General features: G+C 46.7%; 1 protein-coding gene across 4 annotated transcripts in view; it reads left to right on the top strand.

The window, feature by feature from the left end:
- The window catches only part of LOC104917033 (rho guanine nucleotide exchange factor 9-like), a 53,800-nt gene that overhangs the window by 3,507 nt on the left and 29,529 nt on the right, over positions 1–20,764 (top strand). Inside the window, exon 2 of one of the 4 annotated variants that reach the window (XM_019611680.2) lies at positions 1,254–1,315. The exons of the other annotated variants lie outside the window; for them this stretch is intronic. Coding sequence (XP_019467225.1) covers positions 1,286–1,315 — 30 coding nt within the window. The 5' untranslated portion in view covers positions 1,254–1,285. The remainder of the gene's footprint in view (positions 1–1,253; positions 1,316–20,764) is intronic. 4 annotated transcript variants of the gene reach the window in all.

Below are 20,764 nucleotides of genomic sequence, written 5' to 3'. Positions count from 1 at the left end.
TAGTCAAGTCTTTTTCCCACCTGCATTCCTCAGGGTCTACCTTTTCCAATGGGCCTTCAGCCACCTGCTCCATCCCCATTTTGGTATTTTTGCACCTGCACTTCGGCATTCCCCAAGCCTGCAGCTGAGCCTCAGACAGCCCCATTAGCAGTTAGTGTGTGAGCAGCTCTGTCTTGCTGTACAACTCAGGAGCAGCTCAACCCAGGCCAGTCTGCTTTGGCAGATTTTTGGGGTGACCATGTTCCTTGTTTCTTGCAGTAGACCCCTCTGCTCATAAGCAACCATGCTTTGCACAGTGCGTGGTGCAATCTGTGTGCTGTAACAGATGGAGGTGGGGGACTGCCTTCGTCTGCCCTCAGCTCTATGGGAGGACATGGGCTGTGAGTGGGGCTGCTGGGATCGGTCCTGGCCATATAGCTCAGCCCCATTTGTCAGCACTGAGCTCCTCCTGTTCATGGGAATGCTCGAGCCCAGACCAAGGGAAGAGTGGTCGACCCTGTAAAGAAATCAACGTGCTGACCCTCTAGAAAACACAGCCCCAAAGAAAATGGTGCATTTGTATGCAGATAGGATAATTATAACACATAAAATCTCTTTCAGTGATTGCTCCTGTTGTTTCCGAGGCAGGGTGATGGGAGAGCTGACTTGCTGTTCGTATGCTTAAGCAGGATTCAGTGTTATTTGCCACAGGATTCATGAAAATGCCTCTGACTGTATCATAGCAACCTGCTTCCCACAGTCCATAAAAGTGCGGCAATCCGCCGCCGTCAGGATTCAGGCACCCTTCTCAGCACGGGGAAGGGAGCGTTTCTCCCTCTTTGGATGCCTCAGAACAAAGCATCCGTGTTGGGATGCTTCGTGTTGGGATGGTTTGTGCTGGCCCCACGATCACTGTGATGTTAATGCTCCAAGAGAGCTTCCGTTCATTTTGTTTTAAAGGCTCCCCCCTCCCTCCCTGGCTACTTCCCAGCTCTGTATTAAACCTCACATGACAAGTTGGAGGGGGACGGGACAGCTCGGAGGGCTCTGACGCGATGGCCCGTCCCTGCCCTGCCATTTGGACCCCCGCCATGGCAGCGGCACGGCACTTGCTTACGCTTCGTAGTGAGTGAGGATTGGCCCCGGTGGAGCCCTGCGGTGGGGATGCGGAGGTGCTTGCTGGTCCTGTAGATGAATGTCGTTAGCGCTGCATGTTCACCTGGTTCCTGCCCCCATCTGTTTGCATAATGTGGTTATATTTCTTTTTGGATCAGGTATTCAGTACACAGCCCAACTGCTGTGTATAATGTCTGAAGGAAAATTGCCAAAAATCCATGTAAGTTTTGTTTGGCTTGCTCTGGTTTGTGCCTAGCCCCCTTTTTGTGCGCTGTCCGTTTCATTTGGTGTTGTTGCCGGTCTCTCTCTGTGCTGGTGGTGGTGGTGGGAGCCGCGATGCTCTGTGTGCAGTGTCTGCTGCATGTCCATGTCCTGCCTGTGCTGTGTGTGCTGCGGGGTTCCGTGCATCTGTCGTGGGGCGGCTCTGCTCTTACCATGTGTGCCTTCCTGAAGGGGCTGTGACAGCTGTGCTCAGTGCATACCCGCTACTGGAGTGCTACTGCTGCTGTTGCAACCGAGCGCACTGATTCCAGTTTTAACTGAAGAATTTTGAATGAGCACATGTTGGGAAGCGTGAGGAAAACTGCCTAATGATCATGTAATAACGGCGGTTATGTACTACGTTATTGGTAATGAAGAGGACGGGGTCCGTTAGGTAGTTGCAGCGGCGGCACAGGATCTGCTGTCAGCACTCCTGTTGTGTCATTAGTTCACTGTGCAGCCCTAGGCATGTTCCTGCACTTCCTTGTGATCCCCTTTCCCAAAGGAACATAGCACCATGCCTGGGCAGAGTCAGGACTGAGCACACCCGTTGTGTCCCTTCTCCATGCTGTCCCCGCGCAGCACAGCGTCGCTGGGGCGGTGGCAGGGCAGTGGGACTCTGTGTTTGAGCGAAGAGAGGTGGCAAGCCGGAGTGATTTATAATTCTGCCTAAAAATAGGGGCTCCTAGAGGAAGAGCTGCTGGAGGAACCGTGATTTACTTCTTTTCTAATTGGTGATGGTTGAGTGTCTTGTGACCCTGGTTGGAAGCAAGCCTTCATCTGAAGGATCCGGGCTGCCTCTGACTGTGCCATCGTCCTCAGCAGCAAAGCGACCTGCAGCCTTGGCTGCTGATTTTCAACCAAAGGCATTTTTTGTGGAGCACTGCCCTTGTGTTGTGGAAAGCACCATGCTGACAATGTTCACAGGGCACACCTGGGCTGAGGGCAAGAAGGCCATGCTGTGCTGTGCTATGCTGTGCTGTGCTGCGTGGGATGCTGGGCAGGGCTGTGAGGAAGGAGTATGCTCACAGTTAGGCTGGGTTGTTCTACAGAAGGTTTTGTAGGACTGTGCTACTCTTAGGGCACTGCTGCTGTTCCCCAGGTGGAGCAGGGTAAACTGAGGCAGGGCTCCTACCAGAGTCAGGAGCCGTGTCAGCTACGTGTCTGCTGCTTCTTCATCCTCGGTGGCACAGGGCAGGTGGCCATGGCTCCTGGCTGCTGCCACCTGATAGTGCCCCAGGGAGAGGCCTGGCCTGCGGGCAGTGCAGGAGTGGTTTGCTCCAGTGGAGCATCGTTTCCAGGGCTGTGGGCACAGTGGGTGCCAGGAAGAGAAGCACCTGCCAGTGCCCCTCTGGAAGGGCCCAGGAGTTAGTGCCTGCCCCTTCTTTTGCATTTGCTGAACCACATGTAACATAATGTATAGACTGCTGGCAAGGACTGCGTTGCTATTTTAGGCAGCGTCTCTGGCTAAGTAAAGCAGGGGGTATGCTGCAAGCTGCTTTTCTCTACAATCTTCTCTAACTCTCTGAGTGATTAACTCTTCCTGCAGCTCCACTGCTGTCCTTTAGGACAGGAGCAGGACTTGCAGGGTGACAATTGTAGCCCAGGGGAGATGGCACCATAACCACAGCTGTAATGTGGTCTCAGCAAATGGCATTGCCCCATTTGCTACAGCATGGGGTAAGGTATCCCAGCCCTTATTATTTTGATTGGTGGGATAAGGCAAAGTTAATATCTAGATGACTGTGTTGTTAAGTTCTCTCCCTGCCCTACACATACTGAATGCTCCAGCAGCCTTCCCTCTTGAGCTTGGCTACTGCAGTGCAATGCTGCCATGTCACAGGCTGCAGGGCTGTGTGTGGGGAAAGCAGCATTCTGCTCTCCTCCTGCTTCCCATGGTCATGTTTGTGGGGCATGTCCTGCCTGTACCAGGATGACAGTAATTGTCAATAGGTTTGGAATCTGGGACACGGGCAGGGATGTACTGGCATGCTCAAAAAGTGCCCCAAAGAGCTGCCTCACCCTCAGCAATGCCCAAGTAAAATTCTCTTACTGTTGCTTATTGGCTTTTTTTTTTTTTTTTTGGTAAGTCCCCTTTCAACACAAAGGTAGTTGCCTGAGAGTGTCTGTTTCTAAACGGATCGGTTTCTTCTGTCACCACTTCTGGGGGCTGGAGCTGATGCTGGTGAGATCGGTGGCTGAGTGAGTGATGGCAGCTCGGGGTGCAGAGATGCTGGGGAGCGACCAGCTGGCTCTGAGGGCTCTGAGCACAGCAGAGATCCTCTTTGTGTGGGGGAATGCTTCTTGGAATTGAAAAAATACAGTGTGGTCTCAGCTGCACAGAAATAAATACGAATGTAGAGAAATACCCTAAAGACCAATCTTTCACCCTGATAAGCAGTGGGCTGATTTGCTGGGCATATCTGTAGAAAAGTTTTTTAAAGAAAATTTGTCTCATTTGGAAAAAAACAAGATCTTGTTAGTGTTATCACAAGACAGGGTTTTTTTTTTTCCCCAAAGAATTTCATACTTCCTTGCTGTTTTTGATGCTTTCACTCTCCTGTATTATATTTAATATATCTGACAAGATTTTCTTAATAGGCTTTACATTGAAGTTTCTGTTCTGATACCAAGTTTGGTGAAGACTTGCTATCTCAGATTCTTTCTCCTCAGCTTGATAAGGTGCTGATTAATTTTATACAACTCTCTTTCCTTATCTAGTTGAGCTTCAGTCAGTTTTATTGTAAACTTGGAAAAGTACGATCAATCTTTAATGTTTGTTTTTAAGGTTTATTGCAAAGACTTTGAAGCGTGCAGCACATTTGCTGTTTTGTGAAGTTCTCTAAGAATTATGTTAAAAAGCAACAATTATAGAACAGGTTTTGAATCCAGAAAAAGTATTTTAAAATAGGAATGGGTGCCCTTCAAATGACAGCTGGCTGTGATGTAGATGGGGGTACTAAATGAGAATTCTATTACTGTAGTATAGCGCACACAAAGCTGGATGCATAAAGCAGGGAATGCTGATGGTGCCCATATAAAGGGCAGGACGAGGAGGTGTGTTGTGTCCTCTCAGTGCCTCCACCCACTCCTCCGTCCCAGGAGAGCAGGGCAGAGAGCTGGCTGCCATCCGCAGAGAGTGTCTGCGCAGCTTTGTGGGCAGCAGCTGACACCTGGATGGATTTTCAGTCTCCTCTGGCCCAGGGTAGATGGATCTCTCATCTAACATCCAGCAGCAGATCGATCCCATCTCCTGGACACCAAGGGTTTTGCACAAGTCTCTCCTAAAGAACTGACAGCACATAGAGGCGCAGGGAAGAGGAATGGAGTCTCACAGAGCTGCAGGCTGGCCCCAGGTCCGTGGAGGGCTAACCACTGCCTTGAGAGCCTTGGCCAGGGGAGACTGGCCCCACGGGCTTATGCCTATGTGCCAGCAGGACCGGGACCCTCCTCCTACAGACTGCAGGAGCTGCCAGCTTGCTCCCTGCGCTGTGCTCAGGTACTGATGCCATCCCTCTGAGATGACATGACGTTCTCAACCTGCTGCCACTTGCAAATTGGCACAGTGGCCCCACATCCATTTTTCCCACTCGATGTTAAGCTCAGTATCCCGCCCCTTGAGCCCAGATTTGGTGCAAGGTTGTAGCAGGCAGTGCGTTCTGAGTGCTTCTTATTTTGCCACCCCCCTCCCCCCCCCTCATAGCTTCCTGGTTTCTGGTTCTCCTCCCACACTCCCCATGTTAAACAGTTGCTGTGTTTTGCCCCAGAAAATGGTGCTGGTTCAATCCATCTCCAGCACGTGCTGTCAGCGTGGATGCCAGGCTGTCCCCTCTCATCCTCACGCACACACGGCACATGCAGCAATAAGCACACATGTGCAGGCTTCTGCATGCATTTGTGAATATTTGTGTATATTTATCTCTACATATGCAGGGAAACAAATATATTAAAACACATGTGCATATGTTTTCCTTCCCAGATATATTTTGAAAAATATGAGTCAGCAGCAGGCAGGAACATATTACATAATCTCTGGGAGTGAAGAAAACCTTGCAATTATTAGGAGGCAGGCTTGCTGCGAGCAGCACTTCTTAGCATCCTTTTGTAAGCCCACGTCACGGTGTGCCTCTGTCAAGTGGCCTTATTTCCATCAGACGCAGCTGTGTCCGATTCAGAAATGGAGTTCCAGCATCTTGGCTTTGGTTGTATTTTTAAAACAAGAAGCAACGAGCAGAATCTCAGCTCTGGATTGAGGATGACTTCTCTTCCTTAGCCTGCTTTTCTGCAAGGACTCTCCGTTTTTCCTTTCTGATTCCCCCTGCTCCCCACCTCCCGCTGTTTCCTCAAAAATCTCAGCGCTGAGAGAAACTGCACAAGAGTGCAGCTGGAAATAAACATTGCCCCCTCCGCATCCCCTCTGCTCGTGGCCGCCCACCTCCACTGCCTACACCAACGGGATGAAGTCAACATCCACTTTTAGTCTCCGTCTCCTGCTCTTGCAGCTCCCTGCATGCTCCCTCCTGATGCTGCACGAAGCGTGCTGGCTGGAATTTGGAGATGGATGAGCCGCACGGCAGCGGCTCCTGCAGCTGTAGGAGCCCCATCAGTTGTGGTACACTGTGATGTGAAGAGGTGGCAGAAACAAAAACCAAGTGATGTGGATCCAGCTTGAGTCAGAGGGCAGTGGCCATTGGGGGCTTCAGTCCTGCACCCTGTGCTGGCTGGGTGCCCTGGGAAGAGCGGGGCTTTGGGTGCTCCTGCCCGCAGGCAGTGCTGTACCGCTGTTCCTCCATCTCTCACGCAAGGCTTTATTCCAGGTTGCCCAGTCAAATTCTTGCATTTCTGAAGACAGTTCAAAAGCCTAGGAGGGGAGCAGGCAGGGGCAGAGTTAAAGGAAGTAAAGGAAAGAACTTGTTTGGTTATTTTTAATTTGTCCAATAAAACCAAACGTTTTGAACTGCTTTCATCTCCCAGGGTGTTGCAACAGTTCCGCTGTGGCTAAGCTGGTGGTCGCCTTTCAAGCCAAGGGAACACTGTGTTGTGGTTTTAAAATAGCAAAGCCTTCTGAAGGAGGCAGTAAGTTGCCACGCTGGCTGAAACGTGGAGTGCAGGGAGCTCCGTGCCCTATCTGGGATAGTGTCTGAGAGACAGGCTGCAGAGAAAATTGTGAGAGACACAATAATTGATGATGATGGAATGACCTATTTATCCAGAGCCCTCTGTCTTCACCCCTATTAGCTTGGGGGTTTCTGGTGCTCTGAGACATGATAATTTGAATCTTTTTTATTTTCAAAAACCACAAAAGCTTCTGCTCTTACCAGGAGATTCTTATGAGCTCAGCAGAGGTGATGCGCTCATCAGTTCCCCTCCATTAGGGCTCTGCGTTTTATTCTTTGTTTTTCCTTCTGTAAAACCTGTGGAAGGAAATTGCCTTTTCTTGTTAAATGATTTGACAGCCAAGGATGGAAAGCACTGCGTCCAAGGTAGATGTGATTATAGCAGAGCGAGGATTGCCGAAAAATACTGCTAGGTCAGCCTGCTCTGCTCTTTGCCAAAAGAGCCAAAAAGGAGGTGGGCTCCTCGGCAGCCTCTGCAGCCCAGGGTCCTGTCCAGGCTGTGTTCCTTCCTTTGGTTATCGGTATTTAAAAGCAACCTCATGAATTCCACCTGAGATCTTAACAGCAATGCCCAATGAAGGGCTGGATCAGCTGCCAGATTGTTCCACCAAAGATTAATTTGGGCTTAGACATTTTGCATACGCAACATTGGGCTGCATTCTTATTATTTCCACTGTTTTGACCAGCATTCAGTTAGATAAGGTCTTGATACCTCTTTAAAGCCTCCAATCATTACTCATTAGTAACACAATTCCTCCGTTTTTAACTGATCCAAATTAAGCTTTTCTGTTTCTCTGTATTTCTGTACAGCGAGGAAATTAAGCTGCATTGAGAAGAAATACCAAAGTAAAAACAGTGGCTTTGCAGTTGTAGCTTCCCAGCCTTTTGTAGCATGAACTCCAGGGCAGAACCATTCACAGTAACCAACAATCCTCTCCTCAGAACAGTAATAAGGTACAGGAAAGGCTCACAGCACATGAATGAATGGCACAAAAGCCACCCAAGGCTGCCCAGCCCTGCTCTGGACCTTGCCATTGCTGTCTGCTGCAGGCAGACCTTCTCTCTGCCTGGGTGACACAGGCTCGTGGCCTTCTTTCCCAGTCTTTCCTTTTAGAGCTTCTGTATCTGACCACCCTCTCCCCAAAAGGAAGGCTGTTCCCTGGGGCATGTTCCCTCCTGTTTTGTCAAACCTGGCAGGAGACGTCTGTAGTGGTTAGTCTCAGATGGTCATGAAAGACTTCCACTCGGTCCTTGGAACAGTTCACCCACAGCTGAAAACACCTCACTGCCACTAGCAGTGGTTTTGGCTTTCCTTTTTTTTTTTTCTTCTTCTTTTTTTTCCTTCCTGTTTCCACTGCAGACAATTTTACCTTCATGGTTTCTGTTTTTTTTTTTCTTTTTTTTTTTTTCCAGCTAATGTTGAAATTCAAGTAATAATACTTGACATTCTTCATTCTAGAATCTTTAGAATGATTTCTGAAGTTGGGTTACTTAGAAGCCTTTGTGCTAAACAAATACTTGAGTACTTTTTCTATTTTGTAATGAAAATAGGTGCCTGAAAACCCTCAGAAGTCAGCTGAAGATTAAAGCCTTGTGACTACCAGCAGTTTTCTGTATTATCCATGGGAGTGATATAGGCTCAAGGTTGTGTAGGATAAATGCAAAGGGACTGGTAAGGGCCATGTGCATCCGTAAAAGTGAATCCCAGTGCTTTTGAGAGCTGTACCTGGTGGCTGACACTCCTCCTGCTGCCCTAGCTGGAAATCCCTTGAATTGTCATCTTATTTGTATGCCCATCCCTAGGCAGCGATGGCCAGCAAGTGGCTGCAGTGGGATAACAGCAGCCCTGCCCTTTTCAGTGGCAACTGGATTCACTTACAAGCTCTTGAGAAGAACAGAGTTGTTCTCACATTGTCTATCCTCATGGTTTTCCTCCTCTTCTATGATTTATTAGCAGGAATCAGGACAGTACATGGAGATTTGTGTCCTGGAGACACACGACTAAGGCATCCTGAGAGTCTGGGCAGCTCACAAAGCTGTTGCCTCAATGCTCAGATGTTTGTGGGTTTTCTCAGCGGCTGTAGTCAGTGCCCACAGTGGGTATTTGCACCCCTGGCCAGCTGCTCACAGGGGAATGCTATGAGGCTGTCTAAGCTACCAACAGCACCATCCTTCTAGTAATAAAAATGGATGTGGGGCAGTTTGGAAAAGGAAAAAGATGGCTAAAATCCAGAGAGTGGCTGATGAATTGTGAAAGGATCTAGAAAGGAGAGGTGCAGAAATAAAATCTGTAATGGAAACAAATAATGTTTTTACAGCATTTTATAAGTCATTTTAATTGCAATCCATCTAGAAATCTATTTGGGGCAAGAAATCAGAATCATAGAGGAAGGTGTCGACTTCCAGATGTTTACAGTTTCTGAATCGATATGTTCAACTTCCTTGCAGATGATTTGAATCCCTTCTTGAAGTGGACTCAGAAAGGCTTCTCCTTGTCGCAGGTGGGCTAGAAAGTGCAGTGTCCTGATGCTTTCTCCTGTGAGCTTTTCCTCTTGTTTTGTCTCAAGGAACATCGTGAGGGGGCTGTACTGGTGAGCACAGTGTCTTCAGAAGGTGGAAGCCCACAGCTTTGCATGGGATAATCCCACATTGGGCAGGACTATGCTGCGACTGCCAGGCTGGGCTCCTGTTTGCCTGGGAGAACATCTGTGTGAGTGATAGAGCTGGGGCATCGAGTGCTGTTCGTTGTGATCGCCGCTTTGAAATACGCTGGGGCATGTCATGCAGAGGAGGCATTATGGCTGCACAGACAGCTGGTAGTTATTGTTCACCGTATATATTCTCTACCTACTTAAGATATTGGTAGAAGTCTCAGTGTTAGAGGCTTCTGGTGTCTGGCAGGATGTGGTGCGTTTGTCTTGGCATTATTAAGTAGTGAATTTAATAGATGTCAGCAGTGTCATTCCCAGCGGTCTCCTGAAAGGCCAGTGCAGTGCACCTGACATTTCTCTTGTGCATGATGGCATTCCTAAGGAGGTTTTACCTTGTTCCTCATCCATTTTGAGTGTTCAGACTGCCCTTGGTGATCGACAGACAATCCAGTTCTTGGCAATTGCTGAGCAGACGTCAAGGCAGCAATATGTTGGGGCAGAGCTTGTCTGTGCAGCATGAGCATCCTGCTCCCCTCAAGCCAGCCTGGGCACCCTGTTTCTCATGGACTAGCAGAAGCTGCTGCCTTCCTTCCCAAACTCCCCTTTTGGTTCTGCTATGTACAAATTACCAACCTCAGTGTCCACCACTCCCAGAACATCCCTTGCACCGCAGTCTGCTCCTGCCTCTATTGCTGTCTTGAGAGTAGATATGACAGCCAGATGTTAGATTTCCCAGAAGGATGGCACAAAACACAAGCAATTGACTCCAGATATGCGATATTTCCTCTGACCTCACTCCAAGTGTGTTCCCCTTGCCTCATCTCTCCAGGACTGGCCTTACCAGAAATGTGTCTGTCCCCATTCTGCCCCATCTGGGGGATGATGGTGCTTCATGATGTTACTTACCAGGAATTGTGCTGACCTCCCCACTTAGGCATGGAGGAAATTTCCCTTATGGAACAGCCCAGGATAGTTCAGCCTATGAGTCTTTTGATATTAGTGATGGATGCAGTATCTAGCCCTTGTTTCTCTTTGACTGGGTAGTAAAAGTATTTGTGTTTTAAGTACTGTCTCAGAGCAATGGAGTGAAATGGGGAGAAGGTTTGCAGTACCTTCACTGCAAATCTGGAGAGATGGCAGCACAGAGAAAGCACCCACAAGCTGAGGAGGAGGCGAAGCAAGAGAGTATGTGTAGGCTTTTGCAAATAGAGAAAGTGCAGATAAAAGAGGGAGAAGGATATGATGCAGGGAGTAAAACTGATTACAGAGGAGTGGTGTTATAAAGTGAATGCTGGGACTGGAAATGTGAATTTAGGATGTGTAGAAAATAGAACCCATTAGGGCATGGGTTTGCATTTCTAGAAAATAACTGATGTGTTTCACATGGGATAGGGGTGATTAGGCTGGAGAAAATACTGAGAACAGCTACTTAAGGGGACTATCTTCTGTTGGCCTGAAGCAGAACAGATGATTCAAATATGGTTTTCTGACCATACACACCCCTGTATTGCATACAGACTGCTCTGGGCAGCACTGCTTAATAAATGGGCAGCACCAGCAGGATTTGCACAGAACGAAATTTATTCTAATGATAACTACAGAGAGGAGCAACAGAGCTCCCAAAGACAGATGGATTCATGAGGAGAAGGGCTCTGGAAATGGGCCGTTGGTAACACTGGTGCAGAGATGAAGGGAGTGTTTTATTATTATTACCTGGAGTGGATTCAAGCTCCAGCAGACGATAGGATTTGCCAGTTGGTGCTAGAAAGCTGAACACTGGAGGCTTGCATGTGCCTGTCAGTCCCATCCATTGCTGACTATGGGGTCCTGCATCCACTAGTGCTGTGTGAACCCAAAATGACTGGTTAAGGAAGAATCCAAGCTTTGGTTTGGTGGTTCAGCCAATGTAGGATATGGGTGCTAGGAGATAATGCCGTGAATAGGTCTTAGTTTTGGCACCTAAAAGGAACTAAAGCAAGAAACAAGTGAGACATTTCATAGGCTGGAGTCGTTTTGATTACTGCTTGTGGGAGATTCATAGAGGTTGATTTGGCTGTAAGAAAAGGATTTCTCTTGGCAGCTCAACAGCCTGTTCCAAACCTTCCTGACCTCTTCAGTGTAGTCAGAAGTCCGCTGGATTTATGGGTGACCTTAGAAAGCACAAGCTGTGTTTGGTTAGCTGACCTGTGTTGGAGAGACAGGGCTATGGAGGCTTATCTGTGTCCAACAGCCTCAGATTCTTGTTTTAAAAAAGGCGCCTGTATTCATCAGGTTCTTCTTCTACCACACACACACACACACGCGCTATATATTTTATATATAAAAATATATGTATTATATAACCACCCTAATCCTTAGATATTTCTGAGCTCCCAGAATCCCTTCTCAGTGTTCTCCCCCCCAATAAATCCATCAGGATTAGCAAGAATCCTGGGGTTTCAGCTCACAGTCGAAAATGTTACTATATGTTAAAGTGTTACTGTATGTAAAGAAAACAGGGAGGAAAGTTTGTCTTGTATCTGTGTCCAACAGCCTCAGATTCTTGTTTTAAAAAAGGCGCCTGTATTCATCAGGTTCTTCTTCTACCACACACACACACACACGCGCTATATATTTTATATATAAAAATATATGTATTATATAACCACCCTAATCCTTAGATATTTCTGTCCCATTCGGTGCTGCTGGTTCATAAACTCTCCCTGCCACAGATACAAGACAAACTTTCCTCCCTGTTTTCTTTACATACAGTAACACTTTAACATATAGTAACATTTTCGACTGTGAGCTGAAACCCCAGGATTCTTGCTAATCCTGATGGATTTATTGGGGGGGAGAACACTGAGAAGGGATTCTGGGAGCTCAGAAATGAGCCCAAGACCATGGGAACCATGAACCAGATTCTCGGCTGGCTAAGGTTTAGCTTTTGGTCTTTCCTATCTGCTAGAAGATTGCAAGATTCTTGCTGCTATTGCAGATTTTAGGTTTTCATCTTAGATATTGAAATCAGAAATCAATAACTTAAACCTATCCACTTTCTGGATAATTATTTTGAAATAAGTGTGCAGCCAGAGTTTCTGGTGAAGAAGATAAAGATGTGATCTCTTGGGAGTTTGCGTTAATGAATACAGCTGGACGTTTGCCTACTCCCAAGGCATTTGTAAAGTGGACTCATTACCTGTTCAGTTCTAAGAGAAGCCCATTTTTTACTACCTGATGTAGTCAAAAGCAAATAATACTGAATAGTTGTTGGCTGTTGCATGCTCTCAAACACACCTGATGTGCAACAAGACTTTGATTTACAGCCCCACATATCAGCAGTCGTATGCACGCTTCTGCACGGAATATCATGGTTGTGTGGATGTGTGATGGCACACACAGAGCAGTGTATGAGTGACCCTTTCTCTGTGCCAGGAATCTGCGCAGCTTCAGAGAGCCAAATGTTAGATACATTACTGCTTTGGAGTTCGGACACATCATCTTACATAGTTTGTCATGTCTGTGGTTGTTGCATGTACAGAGACCTCTGCTGCTTACAGGTTAACAGGGAGATGCCTGCTCACTCTGACTCAGACCGGTGGTATTTTATTGTTGCTATGAAGACTCTATAAAAAACCCAGGCCTTTATCCAAAAGGAGCGCCAATAGCATTAAACTCATTTCCGTTACATCAAGCCACTAAACTCATCAATAGCAATCTCACACTCCTCCGGGGAGCACAGAGGCACTTTGGATTTGACACCCGCAATCGCCTGGTGGTAAATAGGTCATTACTAATACAAGAGCAGTAATAAAGTACGAGGCATGAATGCAGAGACTTAGGAATGGTGGTGGTTGAGGTCCTTTTTCTTTGACAGCAGATATTGTTGGCAGTGCAGCAGAATGATTGAGGTATGGTTTGCTCATTACTTCGTGGAATCAAAGAACAGCATTTTACCGCAGGCTTGCGTCTGGGCATTGCAAAATGGCCAGGTTCTTTGGTACTTCTGCGGTTCCTTCTTTAGCTAATGTGAGCTAAAAGGAGGCAAAGCCAAGCCCAGCCAAATCCTTCTGCTGCGGACTTCAGTTCTAACCAGTTTGAGAGCCTTTTCCCAGCAAGCTGCTCTTGAAGCCCATGGTTTTTCCAGCAGGAGTGTCACGTGTGATACAGAGAGACTCAGTAGGGCCAGTTTTACCTTTAAAGTCTAGGTTTAATTTTTTCTTTTAAAAAAAGATGTGTTTCGACAGTTTGTCACATCGGCTCAGCCTGCCATGTCGTGGGCAGTGAAGTGTTAGGAAGGAAAAGCAAAAAGTATTTTGATGAAGGATCAAGTCAGCTCACTAATGTTTTGTGAGCATCTCCCATGCTGACCTTGGTCTGTGCAGACGCATGCCGGCTCAGCTGGCTCTCCTGACTCTGGCAGAGTTTTTGGAGGTGCTGGCAGCAGTGCCAGGCAGCATTCAGGGAGATCTGGGGAAAGGTTTTGAAGGGGATTTGCTGAGTGTATGTGCTTTGCAGCAGAGACATTTTGCCAGCTTCTCCTGAAGTCTCCATCATGTTTATTTTTGATCTGAGGAGGAGGGAAAGAGGGAGGTATCATCATCAGGCATTTTTATAGCCGTGCAGAGTGGGGGAGGGCACAGGCTGTGTATCACAGGAACCCCTCAATCTCTGCTCAGGTTCAAGAAAAGAACAAAAACAGTCTCTCCTGTGCGTGGTTTTTTTTCACTTGACAAACATTTAATTATTGTACCTTCATGCAGCTGATGAATCAACGGAGAGAAATACAGGAGATAATGTACTTCTATTTTTATACCCTATACTAATGAGGCTCAGACTAAAATTTCTCCCTGCATGATTTGCTGAGGCAAGGTAGGAAAAATTCAGAGAGAGAGGAGAAGAGGGTAAGATGCTAAGCATTTAGCAGCGTGCACACGCAGTTTGGAGAAAACGTGCACCGCCTTAGCCATGCGGAGCATGGGAAAGCATGAAAAGAAGCATTTTATTCATAGAAAATTATCTCTAGGGGATGGACTTCTCAGACACAACTATGGCATGGGGTGGAGGCAGTGGTGTTATGACTGCTGCTGGCTCCTGTTCCTTGGCAGGGCTGCCTGCATACCAGGGCTGTGCCATACAGCCCCATGCCACCCGCGCAGTCTCTCTTGTGTGCTGTAAACCATCCTCTTGGCCTTGGCAGTCTTCAAAGGCTCCATCAAAGTCGTTGATGTGTCCCATTAAAGACATACAGCTGTGTGCAGCCTGCTAGCAAGCACGAAGAAGAGGAATAGAATAGAGCAGACAATCAAAGAAAGCAAAAAGACACAATGCCTTTACTGTCGATGGAGAAATAAATAGTTACAGAGTAGTGCACAGTTAGCAGCGCTGGGGCTCCCAGCTGACCTGTGCAACGACGTTTATCTCAAATGAATGCAGTGTGTGGTGCTGCAGTGGCTCATACCTCCTAAGCCCCTTAGCTGGGCACTCGGTAGCACCGGGTGACTCAGGGCTTGCTGCCCAGGCTGAGCCTCAGCGCGCCGTTGTGGTTCGGCATCGATAAAGATCAGGCCCAGGGGATCTGATAGCACTCTATGAGTAGTTTCAATCCTAGGCAGCAGAGATTTGGCCTTGCTGTTTGAAATCTAGGCTGTGCTGGGAGTCAGGCTGGCAGTTTGGTTTGCAGCTATGATGGAATAGGAAATGAGATCAGGGTTGTGTATAGAGCTGCCTGGTTTGTGGGAGACGCTGCTCCTAAACTGTCTGACTGCTTCTGAGAGGTACAAATCAAAGGTTTGAGGGTTTGATGTTTCCTTTCATAGAAAGGAGAGGGAGAAATGAACATACAGAGCCAGTGAGGGGTTTTGTTAATTCGCTGAACTGTAGCACTGTCATTCAGAGCAAAATAAGACATTGATTTTTATTTATGGAAACGTGAGTGGGAAAAGTGAAGTGTAAATCATGAAAAAACAAGCCAGCATGTGGCTAGTTCTGTCCGTGGCTGATATGAGCTAACCTATGGGACCTGGCAGCTCTGGGTCCTCAACCTCCTTGAGTACGTTTTAGGAGTACTAATATGCAATACATGCATCTTATAGGAAGCAGCTGTGATGCTTCATGGCTTGGCTAGTTCTGTTTTTGGCTTGCCTGCCTCTGGGGGGACAAAGAGAGGCAGCGTGCCCAGCAAGATGCTGTAAGGGAGCTCAGTGTGCTTGGAGAGCCGCCCTGGGGTAATAAGATCAATGTTGAAATTTGCCCTCTTAAAAGGGACCTAAATGTGGAATGCGATTTTATAGCACCAGTAAAAAGAATTGTTAATAAAATTAATCTGTAAGGGAATGACACAGGGAAAGAAAAGAGAGGAAATTTTACAGCCCTAATATACAGTAGATGAAGAGTGTAAATCCAGTCCTGATGCTGGTGTCTGGAAAGTGCTGCTGTTTGACCCCAAGTAATGCTGCTACTTCATCCATTGGACAGAACTCACACCACCAGCACAATGCCATAATTCACGTCCCTATTGGAAGATGCTGTTGTCAAGGCCAAGGACTGAGCTGTTTCAAGCCCAGGAGATCACCCATTGCATCTCCTGGTGAATCAGTGTGGTGTAACCTTGTGCTGCTGCTGCTCTGGTACTTCAATGCATGCTACAGGGCTTAAATCTGTCCGTGAAACAACAGCCTGTCTGTGTGAGCAGAAGGAGGGGGAATCATGGAGGGATGAGCCATGTCAATCCATTCAAGGCATGCTCTGTGGGGAGATACAAACCTACATGTGTGTGAGAGATCTATGGGAACTATAAAGGAAAGGGGAAGGGGGCAGTGTGATCATATGTCACAGTAAGGTTTGTCATCTGGCACCATTAAGTGCAAAGAGCCTTCTGATGGGCTGTTTTTGCTTTTTGGTAAGAGTTGTGCCTCAAGAATTGGAATTGCTTAGGAGAGCAGAGAAGAGTAGATGGTGCAGAGTTAATGCAGGAAAGAGTGAAATGCTGCTGATGGGAAGCACAGAGCCTGGCAGCTGGCAGATGTTTGGTGGTGGGTCTGGGACCAGAGCTGGCAGCAGGGCTTCGCTGCTTCACAGGAGCTGTTGTGGTCTGGCCTTCCACAAACTGTAACTTGAAAGTCTGGAAGAAACACTTTTTATTTGTTTAGTGGTTTGGACCTATAAAACTGAAACTAGTAATACTCTGGTAAAGTATTTGAGGCCATATAGCATTCCTTATTAAATTCTACAGGTTTCAGAGACTTCTTTCATTTTCTTAGCAGCATAGAAGTGTGACCTCTGTAATGTTCAATAGGATATTGAGAAATTGAGGCCAGTTTAACAAGAAAAGCTGCCTTTTTGGTGCTCCAGCTCTTCCATTTCTTTTCAGTCTGCATGATGTCAGTAATAGTGTAAGTGAACCTTTTAGTTCCTAAAAAAAGGTGAGTTTAGTCCATGGGTGTTAGGGACTGGTTTGAGACAGATGTTTTATCAGAACCGCTTGCCCATGGCTGGAGTAATAAAGCAAAACGTTCTGACAGCAGGATTCTGAAAGTCAGAAATTGTCATGCTTTGCATTCTTTCAAGGTTGTTTGTTGCCATTCTAACAAGATACACTATTATTTGGGAATTTCAGGGAATACCAAGACCCTGTGGATGGAGGGGAGGCCCTCCAGGTGGTGTTGTCTGACAGTGCAGGGGTACCTGTGTGCTTGGGCTCAACCTAGAGAGGAGATTGGAAGATGTATCCTTCCAGTTAAGATAAGATAAGAAATTGTGCTCATCAGAATTCTGTAGCACTGCAGTTTTTCCTCACCTGGGAACCTAGGTTTTTGAGGGACTAGAGAACAGTATATTATGGGAGTTTGTAGTCTTTTATTTATCTTACTGATTAATAATTCTTCGCTAGTGAGTGCAGATGGTGAGTTTCTTTAGGGGGCATATAGCACTTTCCTGTTTTTAATCTTTTCTTATTGATGAGTTAGACCTGCCAGCTGACGAGGAATTAATTACTGCACTGCTTTCTTCCCCCAGATCCTCTACCGCTGAGGCCAGTCCCTTGCAAAGCTAGAGGAAAGGTAGCTTTCAACCTCTAGCACTGACTGCTTGGGACAAGAGCATGTTTAAATCAAAGAAACTCGTAAGATATGTTGATGCATGTAAGAATGGAGAGTGATACCCAGCTCACATCTAGCACATGGGTATCCCATAGCCACAGCTTCTTGGCTGAGCAGCAGTGTTCTCAGTAACACCATGAGGCTGCCTGCACAGGGGCACGGCTAGGAAATACAGCTGCGCTGCTCACATTACCTCTAAGTTAAGATAATATCCTCTCCTGACAGCTGGGATCCTTTTGTCAAGGTGTTGGGAAGGTAAGAGTCAAAATAAGTGATTTTCTGAAGCTTGTTTAGGGCAGAATTACTTTCTTGAGAGAGCAGGGAGCTGTCAGGCTAAAGGGAACGCTGACACTATTGAAAACCCACTGTCTTTCTATACCGAGGGTTTTAACTCATCCACACTGGTCTTGGGATTTATTCTCGTGCTCCAGAGGCAGTAGCACAACCCCAGGATGTTGGATTGTCTGCTCCTATGCACCTGAGGTTATCTGTGTTGGAAAGCAAAGCACTACCAAGAAAAATCTCATTGTATTGCTCTGGGGAGAAGGAGGTCAAGCAGGCAGGAGAGTTGCTCTTCTCCTTGATGTGTGGCAAAGCACACTGACATCTCATGGGTGATGGAACCTAAATTGCAATTAGCCCTAATGAAGATGCTCTCTGTTCCTCTCTCGCAGTGGATGCATGCTCGTGGCAGAGCCACGGTGATGCTGACATCTTTGGCAGGCAACCAAACCAGCTGCCACCACATCTCCTGCCCTTGTCCTTCCTCCTCCATTGGAGCTTGGTTTGCTGTGGGTTCATTAACATGCTGATGCAGTTAGCAGGCTGCACCAATGCCTGTGCTTGTGGCTGGTGTCTGTGGTTGCTGCAGAGAAGGAGCTGGTTGCCCTGTGGTGCCCTTAACTTAGTAAGAGAAAGCAGCTGAGGTGTTGGAGCTTGATGACTGGGCCTGGATGTGTGGATATGTGTGTACCCTTTTTTTTGTTGTTGTTTGTTTGTTTGTTTTTAACCTTCTACATAAAACTATTCAATAGCAAATGGATTGTTACCAAGTAATTACAATTGTGGTATGCATATAAGACCTTATTGCACCTGAGGGCTTTCAGAAGCAATGCACACACACACACACGTACCTCCGTATGCACTCACAGGTAAAAAATAAATCCTTACTATCCATGTTTAGAAATGAAAGCAAAAGAAGCTGAAAACCACAGAGAAACCTCAGCTACCGATTTCCCAGAGGTACCACTGATGGGAAGAGAATTTCATGCAGGACAGCAAAAAAAACCAAAAACAAAAACAAAAACACAAAAAAACAAACCCAAAACCCAAAAAAGCAATGAAGGAGGAAACTCCCTTCAGGTTTCAGTTGAAGAATTACCTGAGGTATTGGCTGCCCACGGTTTTCTGTACAAAATCTCTCTTGGGCTCTGCTCAGTCTGCTCTTATTTTCCAGCAGTGAGGTTGGGAAGCGGAGGCTAACTCAGCACAGCAGCCCTGCAGCTGGTGGGTCTGCCGCCTTGTCTGCACAGGTTGTCATCTTGAAGGTATCAAGCGGCAGAATTGAAAAATGACAAAGAAATCTCCTTTGTACAAGGCACAAAATAAAAAGGAGATGGCTGAGATAACAGTAATTTAAAACCCCTGTTATTAATACTGCCTCGGGCGCTGCAGTGGAAAGATTTGCATGTGCTCAGTAGTTGTCTCCATGGGCAGTAACTGCTTTCCTCTTTGCCCAGCTCAGGCAATCCTGTTTTCATTTTTCTTCATTTTTTTTCTTTGATTTCTTTGGTTTTCCTTAGCCTTCTTAGGCTCATTCTGTGCTCCTAAGCCCTGCTGTACTGGATCTGCAGTATGAATACAGCATCTCAGGCTGGGAGAGGCTGCGTTGTGTCAAGTTTAATTTCTGCAGGTAGATCTGTGCTGTTAAATTAAGCAAAGGAATTCTGGTCAAAGCAGGGAATTTAGGATGAGATGCTGTTAAGAGCTTTGAAGTGTTCACCCACCAGAACATCTGAATGTTGTCCAGCCCTTTTCTAGCCACTGTGCTCTGAACAAGTAGAACAGAAAGTCATCAGGGCCAGAGGGAGGGAAACACGAGCCAGTGTGGCCCTGTAACCCACCTGTGCTTTTGGACTGTACAATTTTGGGATGGATACGCTATTTTGTGAGTATTGTCACCAAGGCAAAACTGGCATAGAACTACACTTCTTGGTGCCAGTAGTGTAGAGAGGTTGGAGCTAGTTGATTTAGATCCTTTGCGAAGACATTTCCAGAGCAGCATTACATGGCAAGCTCTCAGCTGCCTCTGAACAAAGTTTCTGTATGCTTGAATGATTTGCATGCGAGTATAAATCTGTGCTTCCCAATAAAGCTCTGTCAATAAGAGTACTACATCTTCTGCATGCAAGGCAGTGCTTAAATTAAAGCTGCTAGATAAAAGGCTTGTAGGAAGAGCACTGAGCAGAGAGAGGACATCAGGAGGTGTCTGAGCTACAGAGCTGTCAGCACGCAGCTGATGTGCGGCTCTGAGTTTGGGGGGCATCGCGTCTGTGCTTTTCTTCTGCCTCTTCAGGCTGGAAGCTCTGGGGGCAGAACAGAGAGGCACAGCACACAGTCTGGCTAGAGAAAAGAGGTTGAAATCCTGGCAGAAGGATCAGGGGGTGTTGTCTCTCTTATCCAGGAGATGTGTAGTGCATGCATCTGAAGGTCGATAGGTATAAATCTACAAAAGGCAGAAGTAGTCCTTAAGATGATGCTGGGAAGGGCTGAAGTAACGTTATCTGGGGCTTGTGGCTGCTTTTGCTGTGCTGTTACCTTCACCTGTGTTGGTACACTCTCCCCTGCTATGTTCCTCACTTCCGTGTGCTGGTTGGATTGGGGGTACTGAGTGTTTTCAGGTTAGCCACATGAGCAAAACCATTCCTCTAGAAGAGAATGCAAGCAGCGCTTTTCTCCCATTTAACTGTATTCCAAGTCTGCAATTGCCCAGGCTGATCTGAAAGCAGAAATGCTCATACAATAACAGCTCTTTGATGGGTTATGCAAGGAGATTGGATTTCTCTTTGGATGCAGATCCTCAAATCCTGGTCAAGAAGCTAAAAAGCTGTGTCTGTGTCACAGCACTCGATCCGAATGACTGTTGAATTGCAATTGAAGGACCCTCTAGCTTCTGCTTTCCTTTTCAAGTTCTGTTCCTCTGCTTTAACCTTTATCTGTTTGCACAGCAGCATGTAAGGTTTGTAGTGCAACTCTGTACACTGAAGTGTGTGCACGTTTGTAATTTATTGCTATCTTTTTCATTGCGGAATATTGCACATATCTTCCATTTTATTATGGGTAAAAGAGGAATCAAATTTGGCCGGATGCCTCAGAAATGTCTGGGAATTAGCTAGGTATAAATGTACCGTTTCTCAAATTTGGATGGCTTGACTACCGCCGCCTTTTCCCTTAATTCTTGGTCTTCCCTTGATATCATTCCCTTTAGCCAAAATCGTACAGGAATAGGTAACCCAGTCCTACCCTAGGATTAGAGGACTCAGTCCTAGTCTCATTCACACTT

This window comes from Meleagris gallopavo, unplaced genomic scaffold (genome assembly GCF_000146605.3).
Source record: "Meleagris gallopavo isolate NT-WF06-2002-E0010 breed Aviagen turkey brand Nicholas breeding stock unplaced genomic scaffold, Turkey_5.1 ChrUn_random_7180001953933, whole genome shotgun sequence".
NCBI lineage: Eukaryota > Metazoa > Chordata > Aves > Galliformes > Phasianidae > Meleagris > Meleagris gallopavo.
This window is presented reverse-complemented; position numbering and strand designations above follow the sequence as displayed.